Source organism: Mirounga angustirostris, unplaced genomic scaffold (assembly GCF_029215605.1).
Source record: "Mirounga angustirostris isolate CCGP_5_RB_7025 unplaced genomic scaffold, mMirAng1.0.hap1 SCAF_1, whole genome shotgun sequence".
Lineage (NCBI taxonomy): Eukaryota > Metazoa > Chordata > Mammalia > Carnivora > Phocidae > Mirounga > Mirounga angustirostris.
The window spans coordinates 129737408-129750319 of record NW_026991709.1 but is presented as its reverse complement, the minus strand read 5'-3'; the positions used below and the strand labels follow the sequence as shown (position 1 = coordinate 129750319).

At 33.7% G+C, this 12912-nt stretch overlaps 1 protein-coding gene across 11 annotated transcripts in view; it reads left to right on the top strand.

Annotated features, from left to right (window-relative positions):
- Positions 1-12912, top strand: part of ANKRD28 (ankyrin repeat domain 28) — a 200861-nt gene that overhangs the window by 73241 nt on the left and 114708 nt on the right. For 8 of the 11 annotated variants that reach the window (XM_045903839.3, XM_045903837.3, XM_054504424.2 and 5 more), the window contains one exon: positions 7183-7266. In XM_045903839.3, coding sequence (XP_045759795.1) covers positions 7253-7266 — 14 coding nt within the window. In that variant the 5' untranslated portion in view covers positions 7183-7252. Of the gene's footprint in view, positions 1-4152; positions 6034-7182; positions 7267-12912 lie in introns of those variants that run through there. The other 3 variants (XM_045903834.2, XM_045903841.2, XM_045903840.3) reach the window with 3 other exon arrangements.

The following is a 12912-nucleotide window of genomic DNA, read 5'->3' as shown; positions in this document are numbered from 1 at the left end:
ATGACAGCTTTGTAATAGAGCTGGAAGTCCGGAATTGTGATGCCGCCAGCTTTGCTTTTCTTTTTCAACATTCCTCTGGCTATTCGGGGTCTTTTCTGGTTCCATACAGATTTAGGATTATTTGTTCCATTTCTTTGAGAAAAGTTGATGATATTTTGATAGGGACTAACATAACATAATAAAATAAAATCTTTTAAAAAAAGAACAGTTATTTAAAAAATTTTTTTCCCTTCCTCTCCTTCTGCCCCATTTTCTTTTAAATCTGTTCATAGAACTTTTTCTAAAGTAGGCAGATAAAGCCTAGCTCAAGAAGATTGTTCAGGATTCTTGAACTATGAGAAATGTTTCTGAAATGTGGTTTAAACCTACTTTCTTAACATATTTCACCACAGGCTTTTTATTTTTTAATACTCAGAGGCTAGCTTGGTACAGAGTAGCCACTTTATACACCCTGAGTAAACTTCCTTTTCTATGATAATCAATATGGAAGTCACAGATCAATATTGGAGGAGCACAGATAAGATGAGCTTTGGATTGAATCTCTATACAGAAAGAAAAAATCATTTGTGTCAGAAAAAGAAATTCTGGTGTAACAAAATTAGGAACCTAAAAAAAAAAAAATCTTTCAGGACATTAAATATCTTACCATTAAAAGTTTAAACCAGCTTTACTGTTACATGATTCTGTGAAAAGTAGGAGTAAGCTGTTGATAGAATACATTTTAGCATGAAGAATGGAAGGATTATGAAGTTGTCAGAGTTTAAATTTGTTGGCTTATTAAAAATTTAATCTAGGGGCGCCTGGGTGGCTCATTCGTTAAGTGTCTGCCTTCGGCTCAGGTCATGATCCCAGGGTCCTGGGATTGAGCCCCGCATCGGGCTCCCTGCTCTGCGGGAAGCCTGCTTCTCTCTCTCCCACTCCCCCTGCTTGTGTTCCCTCTCTCACTGTGTCAATCTCTGTCAAATAAATAAATAAAATCTTTAAAAATAAATAAAAAAAATAAATAATAAATAAATAAAAATTTAATCTAATTTGGCCTAAAAAGTAAGTGCCTCAAGAAAAAAAACCACATCCCTTTGCCATTGTTCAACTGAAAAAAAGATTATTGAACTTAAGTTTGCACAATCTTTGTCAATAATTTTTCATCATAAATAACTTTGTACATTCCTAATTTCTTAAATAGTTCTTGACCTGTCTCCTTTTCCTTTAAGATAAGAGTTCCTTGAGATTAAGGGCCTGTCTTATTTAGTAGAAGGTGTAAAACAGTGCCATATGGTGCTGTTAGCTTAAATAATAAAAAATAGTGAAGTATTTATCTCTGTTTTTTTCATCTGTTTTTTATTGTATAGGATATCATGGGCCAGTAATTTTTACCCTTTCTCTTCCCTTAGACTGTAAAATACAGTGAATGTGGAAGAATAGTAAAACCCCTAGTCCTACTTGTTGCCTTAATTTACTGCTTCCTCTCCTCAGTAACGCTTAGTTTGGTTACTGGAGTGTTATGACAAACTTCTAGCAGTCTCTTAAGAGGCCTGAAAAGGGGGCGGTGGGTGGAGTATGGGGAGTTGTACTTAAGCAACTGAATTTCAATTTCCAGACACCAGTCTGAATCACCTCGCCAATAGGGGGAGAAACTACTGCCCTGACAGGGGATATCATTCTATTACCTTAAATATCCATAATAATAAGACTGTCTTCATTTTATTTCAAAGTAAATTCTGTTAATGTCCTTTAATAGATGTTGAAATGAGGAGAGGTTAAGTAACTTGCTCAAGGTCATACTTAGGTTTGTTAGTAGGAAGTTAGATTAGAACACAGGCAATTTGGCTACAAAGCCTACGTTCTCAGTCTCGGTGCTATTACTGTATTTCGGTCTCAGTCTCGGTGCTATTACTGTATTTCTCCTAGATAAAAATATCTGGAGATTATTATTCTTATAAGTGTAAAGAAATTTGGGCTCAAGGAATTTGCCTTGCCCAAGGACACAGCTAATCAATAATGGAATCAGAATTTGAATTACAGGTAGGCTGATTCCTGAGGCCTTAATTTTAGCTGTCATCCTGTATCATTGTTTTATATTCTGTCAACTTCTGCATGTTAAGTTACTTACCTACTAGAGGTATGAAACTCATTTTACTGCACTTTAATGCCTGTTGTGTTTTCTGATTAAAGTATGTGTGTGTGTATATATAATATATATACTCTTTTTAAAAATTTTTTATTTATTTTAGAGAGAACGCATGAGTGGGAAGGGCAGAGGGAGAGGGAGAGAGACTCTCAAGCAGACTCCAGGCTGAGTGTGAGCTGTTGTGAGGTGAGGCTTGATCTCAGGACCCTGAGATCATGACCTGAGCTGAAACCAAGAGCCAGAACCTTAACTGACTGTACCTCCCAGGCACCCCTTAATATATACATATTCATATATACATATGAATTCCCTGTTGTCTTTTTTTTTTTTTCAGGTCCCTGTTGTCTTTTATAATTTTGCCATGCAATTTCCAGAGTCTTGTGACATAATGGGATTCTTTTCAATGAAATTGTTTGTAAGTGGAAGAAAGTGGAAGGGAAGTAATTGTGTGCACACGGTGTATATAAAAACATAGTCCCTGCCTTCAAGGAGCTTGTGCTCTGGCCAGGAAAGACCTAAGTATGGAAGTTGACATAGAAAAAGAGACAGGATGTACCTGTTTAAGTAGGTGAATTTATATACTGGATACTTTGAAACAAGTTAAAGTTGTCTATATAAAAAGAGCTTTTTGTTTGGGGTGGGGGGAAAAAAAAAAAACCCTGAAGATAGAATATAGGATACTGTTAACCAAAGTGGTTTCATTTTTACATGTTTCACATATCAAGATGAGATTTTTGATTTAGCCATGTGGAGATAGTTAACATCATTTTGTATGTCGAAATATTTGCAGATCTTTAATTTGGCATAAAACCATTTTATATTTTATGTGTTTTAAAATACAACTATGAATTGTTAGCATATTTTAGTATCTTGATAAAATTATATTAGGATTACAGGTTTTTTCATAGATTGACATTTAATGGTTTTTGTTCTTAAATTCTGGCATTCTTACATTATATTATGCTGGGTTTTTTTTTTTATGTTTTGGTAAATAAATTGGCTTAAACACATGTGATAACAGTAGCCCTGAAATACCCATTTAAAAATAACTTGTTTAGGAATATTATGGCAGTAAATAGTATATTCCTTTGTTACCTAAACTTTTCACAACCATTATAGATTACCAGCCTTTTAAGATTACTCTTACAGTCTAGGTTGCAAAGATCTTGAGAGAGATCTTGAGAGAGAGTCGGGGGGGGGGGGGTACATGTACTAGTGTGTACACTCAGTGGAAGCAGAATAGATTCAAAAGAGCAGTGTGTTTGGAATTAGGCACAACTTTACTAATTTATATGCCTTTGGATAAAATACTTAATTTTTGTGTCTTTTTTTTTCTCTTAATTATATGGAAACATAAGGTTATTGTATTAAATTAGAATGTACAATACTTAGTGCATCATAAATGTTCAAAAATAGCTATTATGTTTATGAATAAAAATGCTAGTTGATAGGAGAAAGAACAAAGATTGAAGGGAAACCACGGTATTTTCTTCGTAATTTTTTGTTGGGAAATATCTGACTTGTTTAGTAAATAGAGAAAGAAGAGGAAACCCAACTATAAATTGGTTGCCTTTGACACTTAATTTGTAGCTTTGGGGAAATTAATTTTATAGAGAAAGGAGAATCTTTGCTTTCTTTATGTTACCCTGTGCCTTTTTTGACATATAGAAAGAAAATTAATGCTAAGGACTTTAAACAATAGTTTCATGAAGCTGTTTAAAAGATTTTAAGGCTTTATTCCATTTCTAGATGGGAAGGTAGAATTATTTAATTTCTTCAGTGAAATTCAGATGATCCAAAGAAGTTTCAAGCTAGGATTTTTACATTTTTACATTTTTATTTTTTCCCTTTAAATATATGACCTGATAGATTAAATTCAACAACCTAGAAATTGTTAGTAAATCTTAAATTTCTTTGTTTGAACTTTTTGCATTTTTGAAAATAAATATATCTGGTTTATTAAAAAATGATCTTGGTAAAAAAGAATAAAATCTTAGATTTGTGTTTTTATGTTCTCATAAATATTTCTCCATCTCTTTTATGGGCTCACTGCAGACATTCTTAATTGCAGCTGTCATTATAGGGTTAAACATTTGCTATATTGTAACATACGAAAGCAGTTAAGCTGTTTGGAATTGTTTACTTGCTAAAACCAGTGTTAGTCAGCAGAGGCAGTACACCAGATTTCCTTGTGGCTTTTAGTGGAAAATGTTAAAAGCGCACTCATTTTTCAGTTATAGAATTTTTCAGTTTGATCTGGATTAGTCACAGAACTGGCATGAACCTTCTAATTGTGAAGGCTGTCCAAATGCACTATTTTTTTCTCCTGCTAGAGGAAGTTACATCCCGAGCAGTAGCTCAGATCTCTGGTAAGTGTAACATGTGAGCATTACTAGGCATTTCATCCTGCGGTTCTGCAGTCTTTGCTCTTCAGACTGTTGCTCAGTTGGAATGCTTCTGTGGGGCTGATCCTGAGGTTCCGTAGATATTTTTTAAGGACCTACTCATTGGAGGTATTAGTGGCATTTTGCAAGATCATCTGAGGAACGGGGAAGCATCTGAAATCTACTGAAAAGGGTAACTGTAGCGGTTTTTACAGTGGAAGGAAACTACTGGCACAGAGCAGATGATTGAATAAAGTAGTTGGCTCAAAGAAGATGCACAGTCTGCTGTTTTTTCCTGTGAATGAAGACTATTTAATGGAAGCTGTATTCATGTGGAGATCAAAGGAAACACTGGAATGATAAACTACTGGGCTTTTTTCTCTTTTTTTAAAATGAAAAGCCTGAAGCAGTAATTTGAGCTCAAATGCCTTCTAATTCCTTCGCAGCCTGCCTGTTCCATTAGGATCCTCTGCTAACACTATTTCTGCCTGGTGCTGTGCCCTTTTGCTGGAGCAGCCACAGACAACTGCCTGATGGAGAAAGAATGAACGCTCTGCCTTGCTTATGCTATTGATGGGAATAAAGCTATCTGTGTTTCTTCTATTACATGGGATATCTGGATTAATCAAGCTGTATTCTAGTACCAAGAGTCCTATTGTCTCTTGTGGTCTGACTCATCGCATGTAAATGTACTGCAGCTTTGCTATTAATGCAGAGTGTTGTTTTTTTTTTTTTCTTTCCCAAACACAGAAAGAATTGTCAACCTCTGAGCTTTATTTTAAGAATTTGTGCTGAGCTCTAGATTTTTTTTTTTTCTGGATTATATCTGTATTAAACCAGAAGCTGAAGAAATGAAGACAAGTTAGAAGTGGAAACAAAATAGTGAGATTTTTTTTTTTTTTTTTAATTACAAGGAAGTCAGCTACTGGTAACTATATGACCTTGCAGGCAAGAGTGGGTATAGCTGTAATCATCTCTGTCACAGTAATTGTTTCTCATTTCATTTTGTATTGTGTGGTGTTGTTGCCCCAAACAATGATCTTTTTATGCAAGTAAATTTCTGTGAGACAGAGAGCAATATGACTATTTTGGTAGGGGAAAAATATTTTTAAATGAGCTTGTACTGGACTCTGTTTTAGTAATTGACATGTTGATGTGAAATTTCTTTTAAGTATTATAGTAACCCAACAGAAGATAATAGAATTTTGTTATTTTTAGGAAGTTATGTTATGTAGTCATAATTTTAAACTTCAGTTTTTCTGATAGTACTTATTAACTTTAAAAAACCAGCTGCGCTGTTCAGAGAATGATCCTAAGTGTTGTACAGAAGAGGAAAAACTACTTGTGCTCTTCCAACTGTGACTTTTATCACATAGCTTGGGATTTAGTATTTTAAAAGAGCGAATGAGTCGAGTGTGTATTGTTGTTTTGGAGGAGGTAGAAGATGAATCTCCTGCCTTCATTTCTAAATTGCCACAGGAAAATAAATCCCTACATTCACCACCTTCTGGAAGTGTATTGGTAAGATATGAGAGTTTATGTTTACTGTCTTCTGAACTAGTAGGGTAAATTTTATCTTTTAAGAATAAACATAAGTTGGTTTCCACTAGTTTCATTAAAAACCCAAATAAAGCAATATAGTTATGTAAATATGATATAGTATTACTTGGGTATAAAATGCACACATTTCTGATTTTTACTACTTTAAGATGTTTAGATAACCCATTTCAGACTTTACTTACTATCTCTTACTTTCTTAAAAAGACTTGTTTTAAAAAAATTGAGAATCGTAGTTCTGGCAACCACATTTCTGTTTTCATTTTGTGGTTTTAAAAACTGCTGTAACAAGAATGAGGAACTGTATGTTTTAGGAAAGCTATGGCTAGAAATACCGAGGCACAGCCTTTTCTGTAATGAATTTTATGTATTTACACGTAGCACTTTTATATGAAAAAGAATCAGGCTTCATCCTTAACCTTACTTTTAATGTTGTTGTCAATTGGTTTCTTGTTTGACTAGTATAATATGATACCTTATCAGAGAGGCTGTGTTGTTAAGAAATTGTTATATTTAGATACACGTGTTTGCCTCTTCGTGTTTTTCAGGTATATGGTATTTTTTGGTCTTTGGATAGTAGTGATTTTCATCAATTGCCAGATTTTCTTCCTTGGATTTCTATCTGTATAACGTGTAATGCTAACCCATGCAAGTTACTTAATGCCCCAAAGGAACTTTTCAAAAAGGCCTACTACCTTCATGGGCCTCAGTGTGGCCTAGGAATGGCTTGTTTGACAAGTTATGTTCCACGAGTAGATGTTGAGATGTCACACTTGTATTTGGAAGAGACTTTGTTTTTATCATATATATACACACATGTATAAACAAAAGACTTCTACCCACACAAAATAAAGTTTGATTGTGTTTACTATCTACCTAATTTTGGTCATACTGAACTGATTTTTTTTTTTTTAATTAGACCTTTTTTATTCAGGGAGGAATCCTGTACTTTCATATGATTTGACTTTCTGAAACTTTTGGTTAATGTCAAAAACCAAATTGATTATTGTTGCTAAAGGGGAGAAAAATTTTAGGTTTAAAAGTTATGTGGAAATATCTTTAGAATCATCCATGCAGTGTGATTAATATTTTTATTGCTCTCTTGTATTTTAGCCATCGCTGGTGCAAGCTATATTTAATGGAGATCCTGATGAAGTTCGAGCACTAATATTTAAGAAAGAAGATGTTAACTTTCAGGTAAAACAATTAATTCACTGATACTGGCCTTTAAATCTACTTATAAAAACTCTTTCCTGGAGATAGGATTTCCTTAAAAAGACATAACACAGTTCTGTAACAGTTGTTGTAAATGAAAGCAGAAGGGTCTTGAGGTAATTGCCTCAAAAGAGGGACTGGACATATATTCAGGATAAAGACTATAGCACAAGTGAACTAGGAGCCTGTGAGGGTCCTTTGTTTCCCCATCTTTTGGAAATTTTTCCACAGAAAAGCTGAAAAAATACTCTGAATACCCATATATCTTCCACGTAGATCCAGCATTGATAGCAATTTGCCACATTTGCTTTTCCCTCTTATATTTATTTACATGTATTATATATATGTACTCATACAGTTTTTCTTTTTCTTTTGCTGAATCCCATTTGAAAGTAAGTTGTAGACATCATGACACTTCACTATTAAATACTTGTATGCATTTTAGATGAGGGTTCTTTTTTGTGAACTTTAAATAAAAGACATTTCTATTAAGATTGTATCTAATTTAATTATGAGATCAAATTTGTTTTCTGTAAATAAGCATTGTAAGCATTATACACAGACTCATCTGTTTGAGTCTCAGTAAAGAAAGACATATTTGAAACTAAAAGATATAGTGATTTAACATTCAAGACTGACATGAGACACAGTTTTATAAGGATTGGGTATATGGATAATTTCCTCTGTGTTTCTCTAGTGGCCGGTAGTTTCTTTAATTTACTAAATTGAGGCTAAAAATATATAATTTACTATAGTAAGATCAGATTCATTAATGTGTGTTACTGATACTGGAAACACATTGGCAATACATTTTTCATACATAATTCAGTCCTCTGAATTATTGGGGTGAGGGGGTCATGAATCATAAAGTTGCTATAGCAACACCAAAACAGATGACCAAAAATGATTGGTAATTCTATGAAAACCTGTAGGTTCATCTCAAACTCTCATCTTTTCCTTCATTCTTTCGTACAGTACTAGTATGGTAACATTAAGTAGCTATAAAAAGTATTTATCTTTTAAAAGTTGGATTATCCAAATAAATTTGATCTTTAGCTAAAATGGTTCATTCTAACATTAGTAGTGATCCAACAAAATGCTCTCATTATATTTTTTTTAAACCTTCCTAAGTGAATTGCCTTTAAGTTGATATTTATTGGATACATGCACCTAATTCAGGATGTACATATTTATTTTAAATGGAGTGCCTGGTTACTTACCTAATTGGGGTGTCCTGAAGGGTCGACTTTTCTTAGTACAGAAAATAATTACAGTGGTATAGACTTATGAAAAGGAGGAAAATGGCTTTCTGTTCTGCTTAACTCTAGTCTTTTGGGTTTGTTTGTTTGTTTCCTTAATAGTACTAACAAATCTTATCTTGGTGAGAAAGTTTGGACTATAATGCTATTTACCATGATTAATGTCCCCATCATTACAAAGTCTCATTATAGCCAACACCAGTTTTTGCTATATTAATCAAATTATTTTAAATTAAAAAAAATTAATCATCTTGAGCATCAGTTTATTCTAGTGTCCTATCCTTGGGAACTATTGTGTATGTGTCACTAGTGTGTGACCCTCAAACATTTACAATTTTTAGCCTCTACTTATAGGTTCTTTCTTTACTTACTTTTAACCATCATTTCTTAACATCTCCTAGCTTGTGCCCTTACTCTGAAACTTAGGGCCGAACTAAAAGCTAAGTTAGTATTTCAGACTAGTTGGCCCTTCTTGAGGGTGGGTGACTCTTCAGTTGTCTTCAGTGATTCATGGGTTTTTGACAAGTTTTTTTTATTGCTACTTTTTGGTCTTTTCTCATGTGACTCAGGAGTTGAAAGCATTGTCATAATTTTACAATTTGTTAAATCTGTGGCCATTTTTTGAATTCAAGATAGTAAATTTTTTCTTTTAAGAGGTGATGTATATACATTTGTTTAGTAAAACAATGTTTTGTCATCTAAAATGACTCTTGATAGGTAAAATATATTTAAGCTTCATGTCAGTGTGACGGCAGTGTTTTTCAAAAATAAGTTTAAGTAATTGACAATAACATCTTTTTGAAACTTATGGTTTTGAAGTTATTTTTATAAATTTTTAGAATGGATATACAAATTCAGATTTGTTTCTATACTGAATAAACATTGTATTATTTTAGATTTATTATTTTAGTTTCTTCAGTCATGTCCTAAAGTTCTGAATACTGTGGACTACCAAATAGCACCTTTTTTACTAACACACCTAAATGATTTTTAATAAAACTCTTATATTGTTTGGTCTGAGAAGGAAGTCTTCTATCGTAGAAGCTAGGTAAGATGATTTCACTAGAAAATACTGGAGTTTCGTATTTGGAAGCTTTGGGCCACAAGTAATTGATTGCCTAACTAAATACAGGTTTATTGCTTATATAATTTAATCTAGAGCAAGGTGATTTGGGGGTTGGTTAAGACAGTAATGCCAGAGCTCTGGATGAGCTTTTCTGTGAGACTTTTAGCTTTCTCCTCATAGTAGATATGACTGCTGTATTATGTGCTTACTAGCTTATTCTAAACCAATCCACCAACAAAGGTAGAATGGGATTAACTTCTTGCTTAGATCAATCATTGTTTATTACCTGGTTTATCCCCTGGGGCAAGAATAGAGGCTTACCATCACTGGTTATATTGCCATTCCATATATGGAGAAAATCAGCATTTTCATAGGAAGGCATAAAGGGAAAATAGTTGTTTGGATAGGTAACCTAATAGAAGATTTTTGATTGCCTAGAAGCAGTTGAAATAGCAAACTGTTGGAAAAATAAAAGTTACTTGGACATGGAAGAAGCACTGTTAATCAAAAAGGTGAAACACAGTATAAAGGCAGAGTGGTATGTATATATAGTGTAAAGAACAATTGGAATATAAGTTATTAGAACTAAGTACTCATATTTTCTTACCTTATTACCTATATATACTACTTGAGCAAATCCATTTAAGTTCTTTGGGACTAACTTTTCTTTTGTAAAATGTGTGGGGTTACAATAATGGACTTCAGTGCTTTTTCAACTTCAAATTTAAGATGATCTAAAAATTCTGAATGACCTGAATGACCTGCTTTTGCCCAGAAGGTTTCATTTGTATGTCTAAATATATGTAGCCAAGGGCACCTGAGTGGCTCTGTCGGTTAAGTGACTGCCTTCAGTTCAGGTCATAATCCCAGGGTCCTGGGATCAAGCCCTACATCAGGTTGCAGCAAGGGCGTCTGCTTCTCCCCCTCCCCTTGCTCATGCTCTCTCTCTCACTCACTCTCTCTCTTTCAAATAAATAAAAATCTCCATAAGTAAATGAATGAATGTAGCCAAAATAATAATAATTATTACTTACTTTCCCTAGGATTTACTAGAACTTAATGCCATGTTGTGGAGCCCAAATGATTTAGTCTGAAATATTAATAACACATTTCAGAGGAAAGGTCTGACTTTATAAAAAAATTATTTTCTACACATAGAAGTTTTCTTCTATCCAGAGTGATAAAAATTGGTGTTATGGAATTTTATTTCAGAGACAGTGATATGACTAAGCCTTCTTATGTTACGTGATTCAATTCATACAGCAATCTTGTAAAGTTGGTTAACATTTCCATTCCACCAATAGTTAACAAAACTAAAACTCAGAAAGGTTGAACATCTCCAGGATCAGTAAGTATAGAAGAACAGGAATTTGAACCCATGTCAGACTTGATAGTAACTGGGGAAATAAAGTAAATTGGAGAAAGAGAAATACATTTTCTTTTGTCAAATAGTGCCATAAAGCAATAATGGTTCAAAAATGGATTTTTCCCCCTAAAAGCTATGGCCATGTTCTATGGATTCCTACCTTTTAAACTGTAATGCAAGTGTGATCCTAATTTTCATGATACCAAGTGCTATTAAATGTCAGGATTGCAAATGAATGAATACATAAGCCTCCCTGGTGCCTGATTTTTTGGCTAGATAAAAACATCATTCAAAGTAATAATCAAACTAGGGGTAATTATAATCTAGCCAGAGGAAGGCTTAGATTATGAGTGACCCTTTTTAAACACAAAAGAGTTGATTTAAGAGCTAGTCAATAAGTAGACCTTGCCTATATCTATCATATAACTTAATATTTTTGGAAATGCTGTCTTGTATATTTTATTCGCTTCTGAATTTAGCTTTATCATTTGAAATATTTGGGGATTGATTTGCCCAAGTAGCCTTCCAAATTATTAACATCTTTTAAGCTTTCCAAAAATACTTTCTGGGATCACTGAAATGATACTGATTTTACTTTGTCAGGTGAAGTGCTTGGCAAGTACACATACATACACATATCACACAAGCAGATCATTAGTTTTCGTTATTATTGTAATAATATTGTTGGCAGTTAACACAAAGTAGTAAACCCTAAGTTTACACAGGTTGCTGAATTCCACACATCCCCACCCTTCACCATGTTCTCTAGTTTTTTCTGGAAATTAGCAAGAAGTGCTCTAATCTTCAACCAGTCTTTCTTGTGGTCACATGTCACTTCTGCTGGCTTCTAGTATACCAAGTTGTTGATGTTCCTAAGCTCTTAAAACCTCTTTGCTCAGTTACTTGAGGTCACGTGTACTCTCTGTCCTAAAACTATACACATGTACACACTGTATGCATGTACATGGTCTTCTGTAGCTACTCACAGTTACTAGTATTGGAACCCATAACTCTCAGCCCCATTTCAGGTGTACCCACCCAACTTCCTCCTGGCTTCCATGGGACGTAGAGTAAAAAGGGGGGAGTGAAGAAGAGAGAAGAACCAACTCAGTTAACACTCAGGAGAGAATTCCTCTATAGTTTCTCCATGCCTAGAAATGACACCTCTCCTCTATTCTTGCCAGTGCTTCTAGATTCCGGTTTCAGATTTTTAAGTTTTCTTCACCAATGTGCAGTTTTCCCCGAAGATCTGTAAATGAGTGTATGTACTAAATGTCATTGTGACTAAATGGCTTTTGGGTGGTTCTGAAACAAAGATGGTATTGTCTAAATGAAACCAGCTGTTTTTGCAGCTAGAAACTGATGGTGGCTTATTTTTATGTTCCAGTCATGTATTGTTTTTTATTTAGCATATACACATTTTGCATCTTTTATTTTTTATCCCCAATATATTTGGGGAATATATATTGGGAATGTGGTATATTAATAGTCCTTGTTAGTAATGAAAGCTTCCTCATTTTTCTTGATAGCCACAGAGTTTTGCATTGTTTATAATGTAATTTATTTTACCAGTCCCCCTTTTAGAGAGCATTTGGATTCTTTTTAAATCTTGCTAATTGGAAATAAAGTGGGATCCAAGAAAACAAAAATTCTGCTTCAGTGGACATGCAAAAATTTTAGAATGTTTGTATTTATTATGAATTACTAAACAAATTATTGTCTTTCCAAATAGGCTAAATGTAGTCTAAGTTCTTTGAAGTAATTTTCCTGGACATGTATATATAAGTGGGTGTTGGGTAAACAATGATACTTTTAATAGAGATGAAGTATCTTTACTCGTATACTCAGCAATAAAGCTGATGATTTTTTTATACTTATTACATATAAATAAATAATGATAGTTACATAGTATAGCAAAATGTCATAAATTCTGTCCT